This window comes from Schistocerca gregaria, chromosome X (genome assembly GCF_023897955.1).
Source record: "Schistocerca gregaria isolate iqSchGreg1 chromosome X, iqSchGreg1.2, whole genome shotgun sequence".
Lineage (NCBI taxonomy): Eukaryota > Metazoa > Arthropoda > Insecta > Orthoptera > Acrididae > Schistocerca > Schistocerca gregaria.
In genome coordinates, this window is record NC_064931.1 from 290,701,733 (window position 1) to 290,722,477 (window position 20,745).

The window sequence follows — 20,745 nt, forward strand, 5'->3', positions numbered from 1 at the left end:
TCACAATGGCAGATCTGGACAAAGACATAGCGAAATGCAAGCTAAGGAAGGCCCCGGGCCTGGACGGGATTTTTGTTGAACAGATTAAACACTTTGGTCCCAACGTTAAACAATGGCTACTGAAACTGTTTAACAATTGCATGGAAACATGTCAGATTCCCACAATCTGGAGGAAGGCTAAAGTTATTGCCATTTTAAAACCAGGCAAAAATGCTGATGACCCCAGAAATTTCGACCCATATCACTTCTCTGCCTTTAAAAACTTTGAAAGAATACTCCAGGATCGCCTCTCCAGTGCCATAGAACCCTACCTAATCCCCCAAGAAGCAGGTTTCCGCCCAGGGAAAAGCACTACATCTCAGGTAATTAACCTCACGCAGCTGATTGAAGCCGGCTATGAGAACCGGAAAATAACCGGTGTCGTCTTGATAGACTTGACAGCCGCATATGACACCGTCAACTTACGTCTGCTAATGAAGAAGCTGTATGCCATTACCAGGGCCTTTAAATTCACATCCACAGTTAGAAGTCTGTTAGAGAACTGTAGGTTCTCTGTGGAATTCCAAGGGATGCATAGCAGGTGGCGGGCCCAGAAAAATGGTCTCCCTCAGGGCAGCGTACTGGCACCCTTACTTTTTAACATATACACGAATGATCAACCACTGCCAGCTGGTACGGAAAACTATATCTACGCCAATGACCGTGCTATGGCCGTACAGGGTGACTCCTTTGAGGATGTTGAGACAAAGCTCACGGATGCGCTAGACATGCTCTGTTAGTACTACGCCGACAATCAACTCAAGCCGAACCCTAGCAAAACACAAGTTTGCGCCTTCCATCTCCGTAACAAGCAGACATCCCATAAGCTGCGTGTCTTCTGGAAGGACAAACTCTTCGAACACTGCGTTAACCCCAAATACCTAGGAGTAACCCTAGACAGGGCTCTGACGTATAAACAGCACTGCATTAACACCAAAATGAAGGTGAGCGGCAGAAATAATATTCTTTGGAAAATAACGAACTCCTCCTGAGGTGCAAAGCCAGAGGTAGTGAGGAGCACAGCACTGGCAGTTTGCTTCCCAGCAGGCGAATATGCAAGCAGTGTCTGGTACAACTCTACCCACGCTAAACAGGTCAACATTGCTCTGAACGAGACCTGCAGGCTCGTCACTGGATGTCTGAAACCAACGCCAACAGACAAGCTCTACCATCTTGCTGGGATTGCACCTCCTGCAGTACGAAGAGAAGCCGCAGCCTATAGTGAAAGAGCGAGGGCTGAGATGGCAGAGAGCCACCTCCTCCACAAAACTCAGCCAGCACCAAACGCTTGAAATCTAGACGCAGTTTTCTCAGAGCAACCGAAGATTTTAGCGACCAACCTGGATCTAGGGTGGAGAGATGGAAGCAGTCGGGAGAAGGGCACTGGATGGAACCAAAGGAAGAATTGGCACCAGGTTACGATGAGGACTGGGTGGTCTGGAGACCACTAAACAGGAGACGCACCAACACTGCACGGTCAAGAGATAACCTTCTTAAGTGGGGATATTCTACTACATCTAATCTCTGCGACTGTGGAGAGGTGCAGACGACCCAGCACATGTATAGCTGCCCTGAACGTCGTTCACACTGCACTTTAGAGGATCTGATGTTGGCAACCCCAAATGCTGTCGACGTAGCCCGCTTATGGGCCAAATGCCTATAACATTTTGTTTCCATGCACACATATTTGTATATATATTTATATATATTTTCATATGCCTGTAATTAATTTTTTTCTGTGTGCTATTCATTTTTTTATATCTCTGTACCCATGGTGCTTCTGACACGAATAAAAAAAAATCTGAAAGAGCAGTTTTTGACTATTAGCATAAGCATCAGTGTATATGATCACATTCAGCATTCATTGTTTGTGCCCTCCCAATAGCTATATTCCCCCCCCCCCCCCCCCCCCCCATTAGCATCACCTATGAGTTAACTTATTATGTCATCCCCTACAGATACAGTGAGTGAGGTCGACATGTCCATTTTAAGTCCACCCAAGAAGCGATCAAAGCAAGTTATTAATTTCTGCAGAGACAGGCATGTTTCTCAACGTGTATAAAATCGAGGTGTTGTGTCCAGAGCCATCAATGACTGATATTGTTTTCAAAACAGCTGCAGCTACAAGTGTTTGTTGTACTTTAGTGTGCCATGTGATAAGTGAGTACAAGGCCACACTCTCTTTGAAGTCTCCCAAGAAAGAAAAACCATGCACACAAGCTTTCAGAAAATGTTGATGACCAAAAGGAAAGAGATATGAAGTAAAGTACACGGCTTTTAAGATGCTCGACATCGATGAAATATTTAGGAACCATTAAATTGTTGAGAGATGAAGGAGGACCCATTTGCTATTTGGATCAGACGTGGCACAACACAGGACAAACTCGAAGTAACAACTGGGTACATAATGACATAAAATCCTCTAAACAAGTGTTTTTGTGTGGATTACCCACTGGAAACCAGGGATCACCGGGTAAGGGAAAACGCCTGGTTACCGCATACACTGCGAGCAAAGCAGGTTTCGTCAAAAGCTATGGATTTTTGAATCCAAGGAAAGTGGACATTACCATGAGGAGACTAGCATCAACACATTCGAGAAATGGTTTCAAGATACTCTTCCTCAGCTTCGGGAAAATAGAGCCATTATTCTAGATAATGTGCCATACCATTCTTGTCAAAAAAGGAAAGTTCCTAATGCAAATTCCAGTAAGCGAGGTATATCAGAATGGCTAAGATATAATAACATAACTTTTGAAGATGGTATGCTGATTAAAGAGCTACTATATCCCCTTTATCATAAGAAAAAACCTTATGTAAACATTACACTATGTATTTTTCTGTGTTTGCTGAAACCTCATTGGACTCTGTTTCACATGGAGCAGAAGCTAAGCTGTCTCGAGTACAGTCAAGTATGATAATGAGGATACGTTTTATAGAGTACACCGACTCAGTGGTGCATCTAACTTGGACAGCAATGGCCGGCCACCTGGCCCAACTAACCTGCAGTAATGTGGACAGTTGCAGTAAAGATGTAAAAAGAGATTACCAGAGAACAATATAGCCTTGAATGTCATTTAATTTTTGAACATAAGGAACTAATGGTAAAAGTCAGGTGATTTGTTTTCCATCAGATCTCCTAAAAAGCATAACATGCTCTCGATGTTAGCTAACATAGTACTGTCATTAAGAACAAGAGTGATGAAAATTCCTGACTTTAACAGGGGTATTTTTTCTGCTTGAGCTACGTGCAGCATAAAAGAGCACTGCTGGGATTTCACCATGTAGTTAAATATTGAAGTTAAATATTTGAAGCCATTGAAGCTATTACAGTCAGTCGTATGGTAATCTCTGAACTCTCTCCATATCAGACACTGTGGAAAACATTGCTATGTTGATAACGAGGTGATCAGCAACAGAATCTCAAGCCACCAGAAAGTTCACATTTCCTCCTCCTCTTTTATGACATGCTGTTTTTGCCATCATTCGGCAGTGATGTGTCACAAAGCTTTGCACATTAGTTCCAGTACATTTGGCAGCTTACATGTCTCGTTATTTCTTGCAACAAATCCCTTAACTTTACTCCAGATCAATTGTATTGGGTTCAGATTGCAGAGTTAAGGTGACAACTGAAAATGCAGCATTTGTACAGTGTGCTCTACACTGTGAAAATTATTGTTTTCCACATTTCTACAATGCTTATCACTCTGGCTCACTTGAGACCACATCTGTCCTACTACACAGTAGGCACATTCAATCAATGATTATTTGATTTTTCGCCAAAAAATTTAATTGTGTTTTAAATTTTCTTAACTTTAACAATCTTTTATAAAATATCAATAATTAAGAACATGTATTTGCAATGAAAACCAGAACGTTGTGTGTTATATGTAATTAGAAACTAGAAGATGTGCATTTTTCTTGGGGAGGGGGGGGGGGGGGGGGGAAGAGATATTAGGTACGAGTTAATTACTATATATTTGAAGAATTTCATATTTAAATGATTTAGATATTCAACCCAAACAAAAGGAATTGTAGACCACAACGAGTTTTGAACTGGTACCTGCCAGCCCACTTGATTATCAATTTAGGACACAACTGATTACACCACAGATATACTTAAAAATACCCTACCTTATACTAATTACATAGTGTTTCTCAAAAAATGTCAGCAGATTTTTTTCTCAGTAATCTTGTCAAAAACATTAAGAACAACTTGTTTCTGGCCATTAACAGTGTTCCATGTGCATGTTTCACTGCGAAGCGGTGTCATCAATTTTTATTGTATGTATGAACAGCGAGACAATCAGAGCACAAGTTGCGCTTACAGAGGCTGTGACGGTACACGATTTTTTAAATAAAAGTTACATAACTAAAGTAAGATTAAGAAAAACGTTGATGGCTGTTAATACATCCAAACATATTAAAGTTTCATTTACAGTGACACAGTAATAAGATATCTAATACATAAGTTGGGCTTACTTTCAAGAGTGGAATACCACCAGTGAGCGAGAGTTACAGCTGATGACCATTCATTGTGTTTGTGTTTGTTTACATTAGGTTTATTCTCATGATAAACGAAGTATAGAAATCATTAAACAAAACAGGGTAGTGCACAACAATTCCTCTATACCACAGAGATTCAAACAAAACCTAGTTAGTTTGAGACAGAATCGAAAGCTATGTTGCAGCAAAGACAAGAACACACAAAATGTGTTAAGTGAAAGAACTGCTAGAACACGTAGTAAGAACAGTGACTGGGGAACAAATGTGTCCTCCATGTGGTGAAAAAAGTTGAAACTCAAACGTTGTGATTAAAGTGCATTATAAAGGAGAGAGAGAAGAGCGTTTTGTTACAAACCTGAATGAAAATAGTTCAAATTCGATAAAATGAACTCGAGTTTAACCATTCCTTTAACATTACTGTATCTGGTATTATTACTAAAATTGCTTATGTTTGAATCTGCTCTTCTGCCTGACTGCTCTTTATGTTTTCTTTCATTATATTGTAGCACTAGTTCATTGGACAGGGTTCCTCATCAGTGGCACACAATTCGCTGTAACGTCAGCTACACAGCCAACTCCACAGTGTGCACGAAAGGTTTTTGACACCTCAGCTTTCACTGGAACAGGTGGGGATTGGTCACATGAGGCAGTTTCTGTTTCATCGCAGCACTCTGAATACCCGTTAACATGCACAAGATGTTCACCACTGACCTTGTAATCTGATGCAATATAGATCTTTCTCTTTATTAAAGGCATTATCTTACATTTCTTTACATTTACAGAGAGGTGCCATTCATTACATAAAGTGGAAATTTTGTCCAAGTCAAGTCTTACTGGATTTTTTTTTAAATAATTATCCGATGACAGTACTTTCCTGTAATCAACAGTATGTCAACAAACAATCTTATAGTACTGGTATTCCGGGTCCTATCTGATAAATCTTATGTACACTGACTTGGAGAGGTTCTATTATGCTTAACTGGGGCACAATTGTTATTTTCATTTATCCAGAAAATTTAACGTCCAGTATAACACATTAAGTTCTACAACTCAAATATTCATAATGTCAGTCACAAGAGTGCAAAGATACACAGTTTAATCATGTCTCGTTTAGTAGTCGAAGATGTAATAGTTTAATACTTTTTGGAAATCTAGGAACACTGAATCTGTGTGTTCATCTGCATCTACTGTTTGCAAGATGTTGAGCATGAATAAAGCAATTTCTGTTTCACATGAGTGTTTTATCTGAATACATGCTGCTTCTTTGACAGAAACTGGTTTGCCTATAATTCTGACCTTTTACACCTATTGCAAACAGGAGTAATCTACACTGCGGTAAATATTAGGTAGGAAAACGCCAAATTCCACAGTGCTTTCAATGCGAAATATGACTGGAAAAAAGATTGCGCTGCCTCATTCACTTTGAGCAGTGTTGTGTAACAATATCAGGTTGAGAATATCAGTCTCTCTCAATTGTGAGCTTGTGGTGGTCAAACATTGGAACGGTGTATGCAAATAAATTTTTAAATGTGGAACTTGATATTTCTGCTTTCTGTCTGCAGTCGTCAGTTTCAGCAGCAAATGCATCCATAAGATACTGAATTAAGGTCCAGATCCATTCATTGACTTTATATATGACCAAAACTTCCCAAGATTTTCCGAAGATACGCCACCAGGATCTGACTGAAAATTATTGTAGACTTCAAATACAGACTCCTTAGGGTGCACAAGTTACTATTATGTTTTGTCCATTATTTCCCTGCAGGCTCTTTTGTACGGATTGTAGTCCCCGAAGGCTCTTTTGTACGGGGTGTAGTAGTCTGTTTTTGCGACATTCTCTGAATCGCACCTTAAACCAAGGTTTTTGCCATCTTTTATTACTGTACATGCAACAAAAATACCCAGACAACAGTTTACAACCTATTTCAGCTTTCAAGCAGAATTGTTCTTTGTTTGCCAGACTAACCTAAATGTTGTCAGTTCATTCATTAAGCTGACAATGAATGCTTATGAAGTCCTAGATATCTTGACCTATTTGCCTTTGGTGGCTATTGTCCCTGTAATAGCATCATGGTCACTAATCTCTCTCATATCAGTGACAATCTTGTAATTGTAAGGTCTATTTGTAGCCAGGAGATCTAAAATATATCATTTTTTCACTTGTGGATTCTCAGACTACAGTGATATCGGCAAAATACAATTGCTGACTGTTTCAGTCTTGGTGCTGTTGTTTCTTGTGTCTACCTTAATCGCATAAAGTGATTTTGTAAACATATCTATGGCAACATTCCTGAGTTGTATCAAATCTTTATAGAAGAGTATTGTTTCATACGTAGCCATTTGTGTTTTGCAGTTGAAAGCTGGCAACAGTACTGTCAGATGTGAAGGATCTTCTTTCACTAACTCAACTGTAGTAGTTGGAGGCAGCTGTCCGGCAATGATTTCTGTTACTACACAAGACTGTCCATATCCACTGATAAGGTATGCATATGCAAAGTTTTCACAATCAATATTGAGCAGATAGAAGTCTTCACCTATTACTATCACCTTACATTTGGGGTATTTTCATGCTATTGAGTTTAGGTTATCTTTGAATGGCTCTACAGCTGTTGTGTATGAATCCAAAGGTCGCTGTAAACATCTGAATCTTAATCAAAGTCCACTGAGCCAAATTAGTCTTGTCCATATTGATTTGCAGTCTTAATTATTTTGGAATTAGCTGGACCTAATGTTTTTGCTTATCACTACATTCATCCTCCTGGAAAGTTTAATCAACTTCTCTGATGTATGTTCCACGTGGTGTTGAAATTTTCCCCACTCTAAACTTCAGGTTTCAACAAAATCTCAGCTGGTAATATGACGTGGTGGTGACTTTTCTGTAAGAGACACAAGCATTGTGACTCTGCTGTGAATACTATTACAGTTAACAGCTTTATCTATCCAATGTGACTTTGCAAGGGTCCGCTGCACAGTGAAATTGCATCATAGAACTGAAGAAGACTCTGGTTTAGACATTCTACTCAGCTTAAGATAAGAGGCTTCATTCAATTCTCAGAATGGTTCTGCTAATTCACAGCTGAGGAGAGAGCTCATGTCCACCAGTCTCCTGAAAGAACTGGGTGACAATGTGAGTAGCAATCTGTAGCTGTCTACAACTTGTGGACTCAATTGCTCTCAGGATGGCCTCTGACACTGCCACCAATTCCTCCCAGAATACATACCAATTCCTCCCAGGATACATACTGAGTGCACCATTTGATTATTTTCCCTACCATGACACTATTTCCTTATGAGGGACCATCATGTGCTCAACATTGGAATTGTCTACAATTAAACAGCCCCTTCTTTCCCCTGTGTGGATTGCCTCATCCTAAACAGAGTGGTGATCACTGGCTCTCTTTCATTATCCACGTGAGGTAGTACCTGAAACCAGTTCATTAAGAGGTGCTGGACTAACATTGTGGTCATCATCCACATACAACCTTTTTCACCGAAAAGCTCCAGAACTGGAGCACACCTTGCCAGCTACCACCACTGCTACTGCTTGGTAGCAGAATAGCTTTCTCTGCAGATCACGTCACCAACAACTGCAATTCGCCAGCTATGTGGCACCTTCGCACAGATAGACCACAATTCGCAGCATTGATGCAAAGCCAGTAGAGACTGGTCAACACCTCATCTTGCTGTTTGTGAAAAGCAGCTACAAAAGCAAGATCATGCAACATGCACAATCCCTAGCCATGTTCACACAGAAATTCAGTGTGTGCGAAGATAAAACTGAGGTAGAGAAAATAGTTCCAAGGCCAGGTTGTGCTTACCTAAGAAACTAAACAAGCAATGCATGAACTTTAGACTCTGGGTGTCTGAATTTAGCTATAGCAATTAAATGCCCTGTATCACAAAATTAAGAAATGTCCTAGGTCAATGTACTGAACAATAGAACATTAATTACTGACCCCATCCACACTAGTGCTTGAAATTGTTTACGATATTTCTTAAGTAACAGCTGGCTGCAAAATCTCTCTTAAAACTCCCATCAGATGTAACACTGGATCGATATCAATAATTCAGAGGGTTTTCTTATTTAATAGTGTATGAAATTATTATATCATCCTACAAATATACAAGAAAATATACGGCAATTGTACATGGTGCCCCTACCCTATAGATTAAAAAATTATACAGGGTGTAGCATCCATTATCTTATCAACAAAAGCACACTTTAAAGAATACAATGTGTAGAGCACTGGTAGAGCAGCAATTACATCCTATCAAAAACAATTGGTGTAAGAGTGGGGCTCAATGATTTTGAATGAACAGTTTTATTACTGTATTACATTGTATGCATCTCTGCATGCATTACAGACTGGTTGTCCTCACTCTTCACATTTGTATCCTGACTTCTCCTAAAAGTTGGTGTAGAAATTTATGAGGTAAACACTTCATTTGGTATAGTTTATCCAAAACTAACACTAATATTGTGTTGTTCACAGCAGTATGTAGTCACAAAAAATTCACACTTTTCAAAAATTTAATGTCTAAGAGACTTATTGGTTTCAAAATGGGGCAATCCTCTTCAATACTTTAACAGTGAATCATTTTCATGAGATGTAAATCTGCCATAACAGAATTTTACTTTGGTTCACTGGTGCTACATTAATTTTGCCTTGTTAATGTGTACTGAGTTCAATGATCTTGTGAGATCTGTAAGAAAAGATGACAGTTTGATACTAACCTGCTGAAATTTATGTCCAAAGCTAAGCCATTCCTTTTCAATGAGAACCTCAAAGCCTTTGATTGTACGGTAATATGGATCCAGCATTAGCATAGCTAATGCTGTAAGCTGTAAAATAATAATAATAATAATAATAATAATAATAATAATAATAAACAACAAAAACAACAACCATAATAGCAATAACAATATAATTTTATGTGTACAGAGCAACATACCAAATTGCCAATACAAAGTTATTCAAAAGAATATGGCTGACTGAAATTGGAACTTTCAAGATATCTTTAGACTTGCCACAGCCATTTATATTTAGTTTTACATTATTCACATTCCATCTTGCATTTCCTGTATCCCTAATAGTTGCGCAAAAAGACCATGTAGCAACAATAACTGTTAACAATGCTGTGCAAATAAGTTAACTGCGGTTCTGAACAAAAACATTGTCAACATAGTTATGTTATATGGACGAGGAAGTTTATATATGGCAGACTAAATTAATTGATTTTTTCCTGAAAATTTTTCATGTAGTCACATTCCTTTTTCTTTCAAATAGTTTATCTCAAATATAATAAAATGAAGTATTAACAAACCCACTTTTACAGAATTCCCAGTTTTAATAAATTTTTCTGTTGCTACCATTCAAACTAAGAAACTGCCCACTTTTAAGGCATAAACATAGATAGTATGCAAACTGAAACGTAACTATGACAAAATTCCTAACATATTTGAGAGTTTGCAGCCAGTCCTTTCTTTTCTGAATGAGTTGCATTAAATTGTTGATAGAGAAAATGTCAATAATCCACAATCAACTCTGATTGTTGGAAGGTAGGTCATAGTTTTTGGTGAATAATTTCAAATAGCCTCTTTCTGCATGCAGGTCACATAAGCTGGTGTTACAAAAAACATTGCAAAGTGAACAAATTAAGCACATTGTGTTGTTTATCGAAGTGTTGAATTCTGCACTGCTCAAGATGTTTGTAGTTATGGCTAGCGAAATATGAAAGCAGAAGATTTAACAGAAGATGATACTTATTTACATTGTCAACAACATTCTGCACATCAAATTGACAAGGCAAAGAAATATGATTTGACATTACTATCTTTGCACAGTATACTTAAAAATCCTGAATGCTGAAATTCCCTCTTCTGCACTAACATGGGAGAACATTTATCCTTCATTGTTTATAGGGGCCTACACACGTTCAGTTTAACTCCAGAGTTACTCATTCAAGTAAAAATCTTAACAGTTATCTAAACTGAAGGTGTGTAGATTGCATTCAGTTTTTCCTTCAATTCTGGCATTTTGTGAAGTGCTCATGATGATACAATGACATAAAAAGGAAACTTTCTGTGTACTGTGTGGTTGCAGCTGTTTTGCTTCTTTAACTGTTTCTAAAAGCAGATAAAATGATGTTTATTTTCTTCACTACAATGTCTCAAGTCAAGTCACGCACAAGAATGTTTCCGTTTTTCTATGCACATAATATTCAGGATTCCTGAAGCCTCCAGTAAAATGCAAAATCCATTTTTTTTCCCATGGAGATAATGATGGCAACAGCTAGAGATTTCGGTGACACAACAGTATGACTGAAAACATATCAAAGGGGACTGCACAGTATAACATCCATAACAAAAGCCTTTCGCACACACGGACAGCCTGCCCCTTGAAGTGTGCAGTTATCTTAGGTAATCAGTTTAAGACAAACATGGCATCATGTACGATTAATTGTGCAGCCAACCCAAATGTGTTTACACCCCTGAAGATCTAGAAACCATCCAGTTACAAATGAAATTACTCCATGAAATGGTCAGTTGAAAAGTTTCCATTGGTGGAAATTTAGGGCCAAGAAACTGGCCTGATACTCAGAATTTAAGATTCCAGTGCACTGAATGATTGGAAATACCACTAGAGAAGGGGGAGTGGGAGATTGCAATGAACTCTTTTACAGAAACATAAGTGAGGAAAGTGAAGCAGCAGACGCGGGATGTACTGAAAGATGGCACCATGGCCTTGCTGTGTGCTTATAGTGAAAAGTTGTCATTATTAATAAACATAAAAAATTTTAAACTACCAGGTGAGTAAAAAATGTCTACGGTGCAGCTACGATTTTATTAGCAGCACCTGGATAACTACTGAAATATGTACGAAGATTCTTAGGAGCTTTAATGCCAAGATTTGTGCAGCAGGAAGAATGAACATCCTTATTATTATTGACAGATGCCCTGCACACCACAATGTGATGATATTTCTCAGGAGTGCCTATGTGTGTTCCTGCAAACAGTACAAGTCATTTACAACCTCTAGACCTGTGTATAGTTCATCCTGTGAGAGCTAAATGGAGAATAGCTGCGGGCCATAGGTAAATTTCATTGCTCAAAAGAAAGGATATAATGAGAATGAATATTTTACAGACGATGGACATATTTCTAACTGCCTTCAGTTCTGTAACTCAACATGTGTTGAAGCCATTTACAAATGCTAGCTGTCGCTCAGTATCAGTTGCTGCAGAATACAATGACAATTTCCCTCAAAGCTGTCGCAGATGTTCCATCAATTGTGACATTCACAGACCTCTTTGTGATGATAAGATCCAGACTTTGTACAGGTAGATGTAAGTGACCACGTAAAAACCCAAGCAGAGCTGGATGAAAGTGGGGTGGGGTGGTGGTGACGAGGAGAAGGCGGCTTGACTAAGTTTTGTTGTAGCTGTTATGAATTATTTTTCCCATTAAGTGTAGATGAGTCGGTTCTGCAAAATATCAAGCAGTTAGAGTGAAAACCCTTGTCAGTACATTATAACGGCAGGACAAAGCGAACTACACTTCTCAGTTTCTTTTTTCACAGATATTAACAATATTTAAGGATCATTCCTTTTTGTTTCATCATATTTATCTATGCTAGTAATCACATAAAACTGAATACAAACAATTTGTTCTTCATTCTGAATGCAGCCTTAAAACTTCCACTGGTGATTTCACATTCAAATATTGAGTGATGAAAAGTGTGTGGCACAAATATACACTGCCTAACAAAAAAACATGAAACAGCCGGGGGGGGGGGGGGGGGGGGGGGGGGGGGGGGGGAACAAACCTTTGCGGGTTGAGAGGGTATGTAATGTTATTTCTGTAATTACAAAACTGACTCAATTTTACAAAAAAATTTGGCAGCTCACTTATCAGTATAACATTATACCCCGCCCCCCCCCCCCCCCCACCTGACCTAGACACACACACACACACACACACACACACACACACACACACACACACACACACACACCCACACACACAGATTCTTCTGTGAAGAGTGTATTTTCTCCTGAGGCAAGCTGGCCCACAAGTGTTGTAACTTGTCTTGATATCCTGGATACTGACACTGGGACAAAGTTGACAAGCTGGTCCAACACGTTCTATCAGGGCCAGATCTGAGGATCTTGTTGGCCTGAAAAACACGCAGACAGGTCACAGAGACATGCATGCGCCTTGTGTTATAGAGCATTGTCCTGTTGAAAAATGACACTACAATACTGTCACTTGAGAGGTAACACATGAGAATGCACGATGTCCATGGTGTGCCATTGGACTTCCCTCAATCGCTACCTGCCAGCACCTGAAGTCATACCAGATGGCTCCCCACATCGTGACGCCAGGAGAAACACCAATCGGGTTTTATTGACGCTAACGAAGGAAATGAATCAGACACACCAGACCCAAGTATTAATGACGACGCTGAGAAACTACTTGCTTCATCCTTGGAAAAGCTGCAGCTGCAGCATCCACTTCAGGATTTCGTACACAATAATGATGATGATGTCACCTTGGAAAGAATATCTGACATTGCAGTAGGTAACGTTGATCGTGATGATGATAGTGAGGTTCCCTCCAATTCAGTTGTAAATGGAGCAGTGAGAACAATTAAAAAATATATTTCTGCTGTAGGTGTTGACGACATTTTTTAACTGTGTTTATGAACTGGAAAACCACACAGAAAATAATTCATCAAAAAAGGTAAAACAACCCACAATTTTGGATTTTGTTGCTAAAATGTAGTAACTCTTATTCCCATTTGTTCACACTGAATTTATGTGAGACCATCCAAATTAAATGTCAGTATAACAAATAAAAATGGTCTATTAACGTTTTTTAAAATGTAGGCTTAAAATGCTAAAGTGGAATATGGTACTGTTTCCTATCATCTTGGCTGTGGATACAAGCCGACCTATATCACAGTCTCAATGTCTAGAGTGATTTGAAGATGACAATTTGGTTGTGAGCTGACGAAGCAAGTGAGTGAGTGAGTGAGTGAGTGAGTGTGAAATAAAGGCTGCAGTGACATGCTGATCTGTAGTGTAGTGCCATATTTAATGCACTCTGCAATATTTCACACACTTTTCTTTACAAAATCTAAAACAGCAAGATAAGTTGCTGGCACTGGGTACATTTGCTGATGTCAGTTTTACAGGAAAGTTATAGTAAAAATGATGTTTACAGAGTTCTTTAATGTGGTGAACACGACCTCCACTTTCTGTAGGCTTAAAGTATAAATACTGTAACTGCCAGTTAAGTCACAGAATTGCAAGGTGCCTGCTTTTACTACTCCTTCACACAAGTCTAAGTCACAAACAATGTGTACTGTATTTACAAAGGCTCACAGTGTAGTTAGAGCAAAACGAGTGTGCAACAGTGATTCAGTGAAGGCTCCCAACTCACCTGCAGTACAACAAACTTTTTGTGTGTTTTACTATTGCTGGGCAGTCAGTCTGCTTGCAACCTGAACCTGAGGCTTCAGTGACTTTGCTCAACCACGGCACTTACAAATTGCTTGGCAAATCAAAGTTGTGCAAATTGTGCCATACACTGATGTGGTACAGCCGCCAAGTCATTTCTGTCTCAGACGCTTGTAACCTTCCTGCAACTTTCTGAAATTTGATGAAGACAGTGACATTTACAGTGCTTTCCTCCCGAGAGAGTGCTAATATTTTTTGTCTTAGCTCTTTTGATTTGCTTTGGATAAACATTCAGGACAACATACTTTCTGTTTCTTCCTTTGATCCTCGGGACAGTCCTCAGTTATGCGCAGAATTTAAAGATTTGTTTTGTGAGGGTTTAGGCAAAGTCAATAATTTTCCCATGTCATGATGAACGACAATGCACAGCCATGTTTTCTTAAGAGCTTGTCCTGTTTCTCATACTCTTTGAGAACAGGTGACTCAGGAACTTTTTAAGAAAACCGAATCCTCAAACAGTCGCTCACAGTTATCCTTTGCTGCATCTGGAAGAACTGATGGATAACTAGGATGCTGGTTGTTACTTGACCAAAACTGATTTGCATGACGATTACTTGCAAATCCCTCTGAATAAGCAGTTGCAACAAATCCTTGTCATCTAGGTCTTGTCAAATTTTTGAGACTGCCATTTGGCAGTGTTTCTGCATCCATCATATTTCAGTGCTTTCTGGAAGATCTGACTGCAGAAGTTCCTTTTTGCTCAAATTATTTAGATAATATTGTCTTGTCAGGTCAAACTCCTGAGGAACACATTAGCGGTCTTCACATTCTGTTTCAAATGTTGTAAACAGTTGATCAGTGTAACAAAGACAAACGTGGGTTTTTTTCATTTTTTTCATATTGAACTTTAGTGCTTAGCTCATGTCATTAACAGCCAGGTTGTTCACCTATTGCAAACACATCTGTTCACTATCTGTGACCTTCCACTCCCATACAATGTGCAGGAATTACAGTGTGTTAGGGAAGGTCACACATTACGTCCAATCTATTCCTAACGCCACTCAGATCACAGCTTCCTTGCATTGCTTGCGCAGGAAGAATGTTCATTTTGTTTGGTCACAGGAGTGTCAATTTGCTTTGCAGAAGTTGAAAAATATTTTGCTTCATGATCAACACCTGGTTTGTTTTGACCCATCCAAATCTGTCGCTCCTTCCTCTTACAGCATTGGCGCCGTTTTGTTGCATAAATGTGGTGCTGTTGACAGGCCAATTGCCTTTGTTTCAAAGTTGTTGAACAAAGCTCATTGTAATTATTTGCAAATTGGAAAGGAGGCTCTTGCCATTGTCTGCAGTGTCACTAAGTTTCACAATTATCTTTCTGGAAGAAAATTCTACTTGGTGACTGATCTTAAATCTCTGCAATTTTTGTTTAGCCCTTATCAGTCCGTCCCCACTCACACAGTACAGACACTGCAATGGTGGGCTCTTCTTGTGTCAGATTATCAATATAGGTATCAGCCCACTTCTAAGCATGCCAATGCAGATGCCATTTTTCGCCATAGCAGCAGATCCTGATTTGTAGATCTGTTGCACTACATCCACACTGGTTGGCCACATTCTGCGGTTTACAGATATTATGCCCATCATCATGCCTTTACGGTTCACCAAGGTGTCATTTTGCTCTGCACCGATGATGACCAGTCATGTGTTAAGATTCCCAAGGTTCTCTAGGCTGACGTGCTTCATTTGTTACACCACGGTCACTGGAGCATCATCTGCAGCAAACAGTTGGTGCCATGTCCTTGCACTTGGCACGGTCTGGATTCACAAACTGAACAACAGACTTTTCTGTGCCAAGCCTGTGCTTACCATCAGTCAGCTCCGCCTCAGCAATTCTTTGCAAGGTCCAAGCCTTAAACACCCTGGCGACGGCTGCACTTAGATTTCATGGATACTTTTGTCGATAATTTCAGTATATTTTTCTTCATGGTTACTAATCACTCTACTATAGCTCATACCACAATCCAAGTCTTGTCATCTATCTTATGCCTTGAGGGATTGCCCTAAGTGATTGTGACTGACAATGGTCCTCAATTTGTTGCTGCAGAGTTTGAACAGTTTTGCACTGCCTCTAGCATTAAGCACTTCACAAGTGCACCATACCACCCGTAATCCAATGGCAAAGCTGAATGCCTTGTACAAACATTTAAGCAACTGATGGACAAACCTCGAGCCTCCCACACATGGGATCAAGCTCTATTGCTCGACTTCCTACTGTTCCCAGCCATGTGACAGACCATTACCGATGGAGCTGTTATGGACGGGGTCACTATACCTCACTCCAATTGCTGCACCCGCCATGGCAGGTGGCACCTACGCTGCCCAGGCAGACAAAGTACAACTAACGATTTGGTCTTTTACAGATTGTGTAGCAGACAAAGGTGCTGGGAGTGATGCTGTGCATCTGCTTGTATGTTGTAGGTTTGCATGGACATTTTATGTTTCTCCTGCAGGACCAGAGAGGATTGCTGTCAAGTCACCAGAATCAAATTTGTCCATGTGAACTGTGGGATCCTGCTGCAGGCTATATTCTTTCAGATTCCATGTCCACCAGGACACAATGACCCTTGTGGCACCCGGCTCCCACTGGGACTGCGCCAACAGCACTGGTCCAGGAGTTGATCAAAGCTGGGGCCCTTTTGTGGTCATTGCTGGCTCGAAAACCACTGTCGCCTGGGGATAGGCCCCTCTTCCCGGCAGCTACTTCATGTGCTGCCTCAGATGCCTTTCAATCAGCAAGGTGCCTCTGTCTGTTTGTTGCTCCGCATCTGTAAGTGGGTGCACTCAGAATACATGGGGCATGAGCGAGAGCTCGCTACCGGCATCAGTTTCGACTTCTGTCTCCTCACTGCCACTGGCCTCCAGCACCCACCCCCTCCAATTATTGTTTGCTCATCTACACTACAGGGCAACAATGTGGAAGTTTTTGGGGAATGGAAGTTTTTTTTTTTTTTTTTGGGGGGGGGGGGGGGGGGGGGGGGGATGTGGTATCACGCATTGATATCACTCCACTGATACCCCACAGTTGGTAATGGAATTGCAAGTTTCGGTCTGACATCAACAGTTATCGTGCAGAATCTGGTAGACCCAATAGTGTGCACCCACTGAACCATGTCTCCAGTGGCTCTGGACTATGTGCGTCCTCTGCCACCACTATATAGGACGGCTTGTGGCAGCCTCTCAACCCACTCGCATTAGCTATGGCACCTCCACTCGTGCTTCGTGCAGTGAGCCTCATTCTAGTTACATTGTGATAACTGGACTTGCTGCATTATTTGTAATGGGTCTTTGTATGCTTGGAGAAATACAAGTTAAGTACATCTTCTGTTTAGTGAGTTAACCTGTTTGCTAACCGCTTCAATTCCTGCCCAGCTTTCCTACAACAGCTGCCACACCACTCTGTAGGCCACCTCTCCTTACTGTTGTGTACGAAGTTGTACACAACTTTGCAACATTGCTAACAGTGTTGTTTACTGAAACTGACAAAAGTGATTTTTACAAGTGATGACAGTTGCATTTTAATCTCAGAATACTGGGCACTGTAACTACATCAAATACATTTTCTATTTTCTGGTTCAGCCACCAATCACTAGAGAAGATGGTAATGGGTCCCTAATCCCCCCCCCCCCCCCCCCCTTTTCCCCATACTCTTCAAATAAACCTTTGGAAATTTCCAGACTTTTTTGTTTAGTATCACTGAATGAAAATGTTTTCACTGACCTCACCAGTTATCTTTCTTTTTAATGTGAACATTTAACTTACAAAAAACAATGATACAAACACACTAAATGTAACAAATTGTATTTACCATGCTCCACAATTTGAAGAGCATGGTCTGAATAGTATGTTTCCCTGTTCTCCTCACCCAAGTTTATCTTTCGTACAGAACTGTTTAGAAGATTTGATGGAGCACGTAACATGTTGTAATTGGTCAGTGATCCACATATTATGTTTATCACTGCAGTCCTAGAGGTCTGTCAATACTAGCTGTAGCACGAATATTTTGTTTGAACAGTTCCTGGTGCACTGTTTTCGTTGTCAATTTTGCAGATGTGTAATGGAATCAGATATCTTCCTATCAGTGGCAAAAATCCTTTTTAACACTGTCTGGCATATATTAATACATCTAGTTTTCCTTACACTACTATGTTTAAGTACAAAACCTTGTTTAACATCTGATATGGTAGTAGATGAACAGGGCACCCAAGCAACTAGAGACAAGCTAGTAGCTAAGAACATTTTCAGAGATGTTATAGTATGAGGAAAAAGTGACAGGCAGCTTCAGCACATAGAAATAAAATATTTGTAGCACAGTATCTTATTATTTTGTCCAGCTGCTGAGCATTTTCACATATTTGAGGTGAATTAAAAAAAAATTCTGTCATAAAAATATTCACTCAAAATGAAATGACAACATTATAACTGGTATAGAAATAGGAAGTGATCAGTCTTAACTCAAAATGTAATACACACTGCAACAATATGGAAAAAAAATTTAAAAATGATGTTTATTCACAAAATGTGTGTAGGTGGCTGACTATATAAGAGAGACCAGTACTATGTACAGTATATAACACTTCATGACCCATCCATCGAAACAAAACAAACACCGAAAGACAGAAAGGTTAAGACCAGCACAGTCATTGGGTACAAATAACGTAGTAGGAATGACGACACTCATTCACTATGCAGTACCATAATACATCTCATAACAACATAAAAAATGGGCACTACAATATATGCATAAAGTATCCAGTACAAACAAAACACCAGCTTTAAGGAATGGTATTTGATACACGAGGTCATGATCTTATTTATTTGTTTATTTAACTCTCGAGTGGGTGCACCTTTGTATAAAGTGTGCCAACTGCAAATAGTATTATATGATATTGTAGACACATGGCTGATGACATATGGAAGTTTGTGTCTGGCCGTGAGTCATACTTGGATAGCCTAACAGTAAGGCGACTGCTCATGATAAGTGGGAAATCCGACTTAGTTCTGGTCAAGAACAGATTTTCATTGTCATCAATCTATCAGACAGCTGATGGTTCTCCACATTCACAAATGAAATACTTTTCTTGCAGAACAAATATTGTGAAGCTGTGAGCCCATAACCATTCCTTTGTTTTTGCTTCAGATAAGCCAGTGCCAAGTTGTGATGTCATACGTCTAAGTGAGTAACAGTAATATAAAATAAACTGCACGCCAGGGGAGAAAAAAAAATGGTATGTGCAATAAAATGAACCAGATTCCAATCTTGTGGCACAATCCCCCAATGAGGAAGTTTTATATGAGAAAATTAGCAATCTAATAAGTGGTCGGCTGCGATCTGATGCAAATGTGCTGTTTCATGCTTCGAGCTTGTCATTACTGCTCGAGAAACATGGCATCTGAGTGATAATGAAATTTTATTTTATTATTTTTTAAATAAACAGTGATTTAGCTCATATGATGTAAGTTTATTTTATTGCTGTTTAATTAAAGTAATGTTAAGCTGTGATTTTGCTTATTCATGTTTACCTTGGCAACATTAAGAGAGCTATTCTTTAAATGTGTACAAAGTGCATCACGCACCTGCTCATGTCACAAAAACTGGCAATCCCACTTGAGGGTTAAGAGTGTGACATGTTAATAAAAAAACTTCCAGAAGATATTTTAAGGCAGACTGAAGCGGTTACAGCACTAGTCATCAGAAAAGACAAAAGAAATAAGTTCTTCCATGAGGGTGAGATAATATTTTAAATACTGATGCCATGTAAATAAATGAGAAACTGACCTGTGCTGTGCGATCCCAGCCATCTGAACAGTGGACTAGAACAGAGGTTTTGTGGTTTTCTACTTTATCAACAATTCTCACAGCACCAGCTAAAATGCATTTTATGTGCTTCAGCCAGTATGTTGATTCCACACCTGAAAGCCATCTTGATTCTTCTATGGTTGGGAAACAAAGCTCTGAAACACATGTCGAATACAAAATTAACTTATTTTGCCCACAGCAACTTATTTTATATTGCTTCATTTTCTTCTATAAACAACTGCTTACCAAGAATGAAATCAATAGATATAAATTCTGCTGATTTCGCATAATGTTACTTTAGTAGATGAAGTTGTGTAACACTTAAATCACCTGTACAAATATTTGCAATAAAAATACATGTCCTAGTACCCTGTGTTTGTAAGCTGGTATCCTGGGTGGTAAAAAATAACAATACAACCTACACATATCCTGATCCTATGGATGCTTGCATAAATTTTAAATTAAATAGGCAGCAAAGTTAAGTTTACTTAAAGTACTCAGTTACATCTTTATCCACAAAAACTTACATTAAAGCTGTCCAGAGTATCTATGCTGAACCGCAAATAACTAAACACTTTTCGCACAAAACTACTACTACTCATGCTTCTTTCTCAGTCACTATTTTTGTGCATTAAAAGCTATGACTTTTGCATTAAAAATACCTATTATTTCTGGACTGAACCACCACCTAACATTTCACATATTTATTTCAATTTAAGATTACACATACAACTTTTAACTATTAATGCCGATTTCCTCTCATGGAAACAATTTTCATCTGATATATAGCTTATTATTTCACCTCACTTCAGAAAATTAATTTTGTTCCATGTTTCAAGTTACTGAGATTGATAGAAAGTACTACAATTCATTGATAGGTT

At 39.3% G+C, this 20,745-nt stretch overlaps 1 protein-coding gene across 2 annotated transcripts in view; it reads right to left on the bottom strand.

Annotated features, from left to right (window-relative positions):
* Positions 1-20,745, bottom strand: part of LOC126299610 (myotubularin-related protein 2) — a 160,839-nt gene that overhangs the window by 44,650 nt on the left and 95,444 nt on the right. For both annotated transcript variants that reach the window (XM_049991643.1, XM_049991644.1), the window contains 2 exons: positions 19,844-20,019; positions 9,278-9,385 (listed from right to left, as the gene is read on the bottom strand). In XM_049991643.1, coding sequence (XP_049847600.1) covers positions 9,278-9,385; positions 19,844-20,019 — 284 coding nt within the window. The remainder of the gene's footprint in view (positions 1-9,277; positions 9,386-19,843; positions 20,020-20,745) is intronic.